This window comes from Microtus ochrogaster, chromosome 6, assembly GCF_000317375.1.
Source record: "Microtus ochrogaster isolate Prairie Vole_2 chromosome 6, MicOch1.0, whole genome shotgun sequence".
Taxonomy (NCBI): domain Eukaryota; kingdom Metazoa; phylum Chordata; class Mammalia; order Rodentia; family Cricetidae; genus Microtus; species Microtus ochrogaster.
This window is the reverse complement of record NC_022013.1, coordinates 58,024,343-58,030,821: the sequence shown is the minus strand read 5'-3', so window position 1 is coordinate 58,030,821 and position 6,479 is coordinate 58,024,343. Positions and strand designations below refer to the sequence as shown.

The 6,479-nt window shown below is 54.3% G+C and overlaps 1 protein-coding gene across 1 annotated transcript in view; it reads right to left on the bottom strand.

Moving 5' to 3' along the window:
• Opn4 (opsin 4) overlaps positions 1-6,479 on the bottom strand; it is a 9,469-nt gene that overhangs the window by 719 nt on the left and 2,271 nt on the right. The window contains exons 3-9 of the mRNA XM_005348669.3: positions 5,694-5,827; positions 5,165-5,368; positions 4,422-4,593; positions 3,956-4,111; positions 2,977-3,084; positions 1,997-2,177; positions 1,176-1,292 (exon numbers count right to left, since the gene is read on the bottom strand). Coding sequence (XP_005348726.2) covers positions 1,176-1,292; positions 1,997-2,177; positions 2,977-3,084; positions 3,956-4,111; positions 4,422-4,593; positions 5,165-5,368; positions 5,694-5,827 — 1,072 coding nt within the window. The remainder of the gene's footprint in view (positions 1-1,175; positions 1,293-1,996; positions 2,178-2,976; positions 3,085-3,955; positions 4,112-4,421; positions 4,594-5,164; positions 5,369-5,693; positions 5,828-6,479) is intronic.

Below are 6,479 nucleotides of genomic sequence, written 5' to 3'. Positions count from 1 at the left end.
TGTCTCCCTCAAACACACACACACACACACACACACACACACACACACACACACACACACTGTTGCAGGACACCAAGTTCCTTCTCCTGCACTCCACTGTACTCACTTAGGATGTTCACACGGACAGCTCAGCCCCTTCCCCCAGGGAGTTACCTCTGTGTGCTTGTGACTTGATGTCAGTGTTTATCACTTGTGTTTGGCAATGGTTGATGGCTGACCCTCAGTACTAAAAGCCCCTCCCCATGGTCCTGCCTCTATCCAGGAGAGCTATTGTCTTCAGCCATTTCCTGATCTTCATAGGCCACTACCAGGCTTTGACTCTGGCCTCTGTGGTGGTGCATAGTGCCTGGGATACAACGTAGGGGGCAGGAACTCCCCTATTGCAGAGGCAGCGGCATTCTATTCATAGGGAAACAGCATAAGGACAGAAGACCAGAGAAGCCTGTGATCCCGGAGTGGCTAAGGAAGCCCAGAATACTTAGCAGCTGATAGGGGCTATGGTGAGGGTAGGGGAGCTGCCAGCTGAGGGGGAGGGCCTGCCTGGGCGCCTGTGCTCATGGCATTTCCAGTGTTCCAAAATACTGCCTTCTCTAACACCATCAGCATTCCCTTCCATAGGCACTGGGGCTGACAGCTGGCCTTCTTTTTATAGCTACAAGTGTTCTGGGTGACATGGTGAGCTCGGGGCATTGGCAGTGAGCACTGACACAGCTTGCAGCCCCCTCCCCTGGGTATGTCCAGCATCAGAATCATCCAGAAAGGTGGATGCCATCTACACCTCATCGCCCATACAACACAGAGGCATCACAGTGACAGGCAGCATATGCCAGGAACTCAGTCCACACATGCACGAGTCATTCTCTGACGCAGACGGCATGTCTTCATGAGCACATACGATTATAACTCTCTACCTGTCATGGCACAACACAGCCAACCGCACGTCATGCACACATGGTCACGCAGTCACATGCGGATGCTCCCCCAGTAATAGACCACGCTCAGGCCCTGCTAGGGATGTCTGGGAATCACAGAGCCCTCCAAGTGGGTAAGGCAAAGCAGGGATGTATGGGAAGGGGGTGATTCTGAGAGTCCTGGTCACACCGCAAGCCTACCTTTCTGGCCACTTCATAGGCTACCTGGCCTGGCTCCCTACCCCTTCACAGACTGACAGGTACCTGGAGGCTGGAAGGAGCCCTGGCTTCCCCATCTTCCAGGTCTTGACTGCAGAAAGATTTTCCACTTGTGTGCTGGCCAGCCTCCCACACTGCTGCTGCTTCTGTGTCTGGCCAGCCCTGGGGAGGTGGGAGAGCAACTTTGAGGTGAGAGGGGCAACTTATTTAGAGCATGCTCACACCTCCTCCTTGCTCCAGCACCAGCGTTCATTGAGGGGAACCCATGGCATCATTTGCAAAGTTGTCACCAAAGCCCAGGAAAGTACATACTGGTGTTGGCAGTGTTTGCCTGCTTAAGCATGTGTGTATATAGATAGGTGGCCTTCATGAGAGTCAAGGCCTCTGTTAGCAAATGAGACAGACTCCCCATTTTCTACTAATGGCTTAGAGAGCCCGGGAAGCTCTGCAGCTTAACAGAAGGCCTCAAGGATAAAGCAGTGGAAGACAGCTGGAAAGTCCAGCCACGCTGGCTCTCAGTGGATCAGGGCCTGAAGCCAGGTCTGATCCCAGGCTAGTACTTCCCCCTTTCCCGCACCATGTGGCTCTTCACACCTCCTGTAAGGTGGTGGTTTAGTGAGTGCTAAGGAACCAGGACCCTGCGTCAGTTCTTGCCATGGGGAAAGAGGTGACTTAGAAAGCCCATGTTTAGACTGGACTACTGCTAGGTGGCTTCTGACTGCCCATCTCCTCTCTGGGCATTCCTGGTTGAAACAGAGGGTGCTGTACCAGAGGTTAGAAGAGGTGACGTGTCCCCCAGTCTAATATGTGGTCTGGTTGGAAAAGGAAAGGTGAGGTCCCAGCCGATGAGGGCCCAGCATCCTTACCACCTCACTCTCAGAACCCAGGGACTCTTGCCGCTTCCGTCCAGAGATCCAGATGAGGTCAGAGGATTGGCTGCTCAGTGTAGAGCGATGGGTAGAGCGGTAGCTAAGGGAGGGGTGGCTGCGCTGGCCTGGCACTCCAAGAAGCACGCCAAGGCAGGGCAGGTGCTGGGCAATGGCTGCCCTGCAGGAGTCACGTAGCTTGTTAGAGCCAAGGGTCATGAATGGGGAAAGGAAAGGACACACTGATACAGGTAATGGACAGACAGATGCTGGTAATGGGGATAGACAGACAGCCAGGTGAAAAGCGACTCACGCACGCCCAGGGTTGGTGGGATTAACAAAAGAACCAGGGAGTGGTGGTCACAGAAGAAGAGCCGTGGGTACTGGGTTCAACCAACCAGATGTTCCCTCAAATCCTAACATGGTTGCCCTAGGCCACATCTCTGGGAATTGGCGCCATGGATACACCTAAGTACTATGGGCTGGATGGACTGAGATTTGCATCAGGAGATTAACAAGGGTTTGACATCACCAGACTGAAAACAACTCTGAGGGCCCACGGCAGTGCTTTGCTGTCATTCTTAGTGGGGTCGGAACCTCATTACCTCAGCGTGCTGCCAGGGACCTTGGTGGAAGCAAGCGTGCCCTGCTGGGGTCTTTGCAGGATGTCACAGCCTGGGAGCTCGCCTTTGCATAGGAAGTACTGCTAATGGGTCTGCCCTCGCTGCCTTATGACCTAGCTCTGTAGTTAGAAATGGCTTCCATGTAGGTAGCCATTGATAGCTTGTAATGTATGGGGAAAAAGAGGGAAGCATGCTGCAGACCCTTTGCAGCGGTGCTAGCTGCACCAAGATGTTCGTAACCACCCCCCCCCCAACTGATACACATATAAGAAATCAGAGAGACAGATAACCTCTACCTTCTGTAGGCTCGGGCCCTCCATGCCCCTAGGTGGACCTGGAGGCCGGAGGAGGCCTCACCTGTACTTGGGGTGAGCGATGGCATAAACAATGGGGTTGTGGATGGCAGAAGCCTTGGCGATGACAGCTGGCACTGAGCTCATGTAGGGCGTCAGGACGTGCGAGTACCTAGGACAGAGAAGGTGTGGGGACCCCTAATTCAGACCCGCGGTTGTCTCCGTGGCTGACTCTGCTCAGGCCCAGACTGAACCACGCCATCCAGCCTAAACCAACATAGCCAAACCAGCCCCATGTGAGAGACTGGCAGTGCCAGTGAGGATTCTGGTTTAAGGTGGGTAGGAAGGAAGCTAAAGATGGTGGAGGGTGAGGTTCTGGGAAGAAGATATGGCACACCAGCAGTGGCTGGGTACCACTGTCCCTTAGAATCTGTGGAGTCCACAATACCTCTCTATGTCACTCAATTGTCCCTGGTCTTCAGATCTTCTCATGCAGAAATGCTGCTAAACCCTCACCCCATCTTGTACACTGTCCCCTTGGATGTCCTAGAGAAACTTCTGGTAGGCCCCTGAAGGAGACTGCATTGTTACTACTCAAGAAGATTGGTACCCAGATAGCTCAAAGTACCCAAATCTCATCCTCACAAAGTACTCTGGAAATCTAGCCCATGCCCGTCCTGCTGAAGGTGCCGTGGTTACTGCACTCAGGCCACAGAAGGTACTAGAGAGAACCTCTTTAGCGGTCCATTCTTAAGTAGCAGCAGCTCTGATTGTGCACCTATGGCTTGGGATAAGAAGAAACCTGAACCTCAGAAGTATCTGCATGTTCCCAAGGAGATGGAAAGTCCCCAGACTATCTGTGTTTATCCGGGGCTCCCTCAATATATCCCCAAGGCTTCCAGGAACTGGATAAGCCTTGTGGGGAGAGGTGTGTCACTTGGGGAGTGTAAGACTGTCAAGCTAGACCTAGGGTGTCAGGGTGGCTGGTTTGAGTCAGGCTAGAGGGAGAGGCTACCTGGACCAGTGCTATGGCTCCTGCTCACCCAGCAAAGGCCACCAGGGCCACGGTAGAGTAGGGAGCCCAGGAGAGCACGAAGAGGAGGATGACAATCAGTGCCACCTTGGCCATCTTCCACTCACTCTGCAGTCGATGCCACTGCCGCCGCCGTCGAGGGGACTCGCCGCAGCCCTCACAGGCCCTAGGGAGGTTGCATCTTGGTTGTAGCAAGTGCCAGGGTCACAGCTACTGGGAACATACAGGAGGGGCCATCCTTTCCTACACGGGCAGCTCTGACTTCCAGAAGGTCCTCTCTCTGAGCCTCGGCGGCCCTCCTGCTGCCAGGACTGAGGTCTTTGAGCCCTCCTCAGGGGATATTGTCTCTGGGGACTCTCCTAGGTGCCCTCATCCCACAAGCACAGGCGTTCACTGGTCTTAATCCACCCGCATCTGAGTACATTCTGATGGGGGGACCCTACCGTCTGTGGTCCAGCTCCAAATAGCACACTCACCGGCCTGTTTCCCGGATGGCCCTGAAGATGGAGATGTAGCAGCAGATGATGACGAGCAGGGGGAGGAAGAACACGAAGCAGAAGAGCAGCATCGTGTAGGCACGCACCCGGGGTGTGAAGGTCATGTAGTCCCAGGAGCAGGACGTCAGCAGCCCCTCAGGCACATAGGCACCTGGGAGCCAGGGCAGGGGCTCAGCTTTCACTGTGCTGCTGCTCAAGGCGCCTTGTTTGGTAGGGGCTTCAAATGTGGAGCCTGGGATTCCTAAATACAAGCTGGCTCCAGCCATAGGCCTACCCTGCCCAGAACTGAGAAAGCCAGAGGCAGTTGGGAGATGTGAGGAGAGAACTCCCACGTTGATTCTAGCGGGGACACCAGGCTAGCATTGACTGGAGCTAGCCCCTCTGTGGGTCCAGGGTCATGATCCTCAGGGCCAAAGCCTTGCTATTTGTCCTGCCTGCTGAGGCCTCTGGCTGGTCCAACTCACTACAAAGTCAGCACTAAACATGTATCCCTGTCCCCACCCACTAGCTCCCATATTTGGTGACAGGCTCCCTGACTGAACCCTTAGTCCCTGATAAAGCACTCTGAGCTTCCCCCAATGATGGCAGGTGCCCCTGAATTCCCACCTGACTGAAGACTTAGTGATCCATGAGGCCCTCTGCCGACTGGCCAACCCAAACTTCCTTTAAACTTCCTCTCTCAGGCCATCTGCCCCTCACCCCAATAGCACCAGCCCACTTACTCCAGCCGAAGAAGGGCGGCAGGCTCCAAGCCAGAGCATAGAGCCAGACACCCAGCAAGACAAGGGCTGTCCGTCTTTTGGATCCCATCCCAATGGAGGTCAGTGGACGTGTGATCACCAGATAGCGGTCCAGGGCTATGGCTGTCAGGGTTATCATGGAAGTGATGCCAAAGACAGCCCCACAGAAGGCATAGAACTCGCAACCTGTGGGCAGACCCACTTCCCTAAGGCCCTGGGAAGAAATTCCCAAAGGATGGAACAAACTCAGTTCCTTCCCTGCCTCCCACAATACAGGACTGAGCCATTTCCACCCTGCTGGCTTGCTACATCTGGCCAGGCTGGCAGGGATATCAAGACCAGAATCCCATTTTCCTGTTCACTCAGTCACAGAATTCAGGGTGCTGCCCGCTGTGCCCAGCAAGAGCAAACCACCTCTTCTGTGCCACCTTCCACTGCCGTGGCATCTCCCTGTTAAGACCCCTTTCTCCCTATTGCAAAAGCAAAACAAAACAAAAACCCGAGTGTCTACCTGTCTCCCCAAAGAGCCATTTCTTGTAGAGGCTGCTGGCAAAGAAGACCGGGGCCTGCGTGAACGACATGAAGAAGTCGCTGACGGCGAGGTTGATAATGAACATGTTTGCCGGTGTCCGCAGGCCTCTGCTCCTGTGAGGTCAGAGGAAGGCAGGGCATGCTTCGCAGTCCCTCTGGAGCTATGGGGGTCTTTCCTCACCCTCAGCTATTCATGCATATGCATGCACACTCATGCTAATATGCTAAATGTCCATGAGGACACAAACGTATTGTGCACGCACATACAACCCCCCCACATTAAAAGACACTGGCTCTTGGGACACAGGCGTGTGTGTCTCTCAGTCCAGCAGGTGTCACCAGTAATATGGACTAAGAGACCTTCCATGGTTGGTCCCTCAGAGTGAAGTGAGGAACAGTGTCTCCAGAAACAGCGGTGCAGCCCAGGAGGCTGGCTCTCGATCACACCCCTTTCTTCTCACCCTCAGGATTATTCCCTCTGTGTGACTCCCTCTGTCTCCTTGGACAATCCTCTGGCCCCAGTCTCCTCCCAACAGTGTCCTCTGGCTACCCCTCCCACTTGCTCTGATACCTTCTTACTATCTTCTTGTGCCTCCTCCTTCTCTTCTTCCCTTTTTCCTTCTTTCTCCTCTTCCTCCTTCTGCTGCCCAGTTTGGCCCTACCCCGCTCAGCCTGCTTCTTCACTGTTCACTCTTGAGGTGGCAAAGAGCCCAAGACCTATGACTCTGACCAAGGGACAGATACCTTCACAACCTTCCTCCATGGG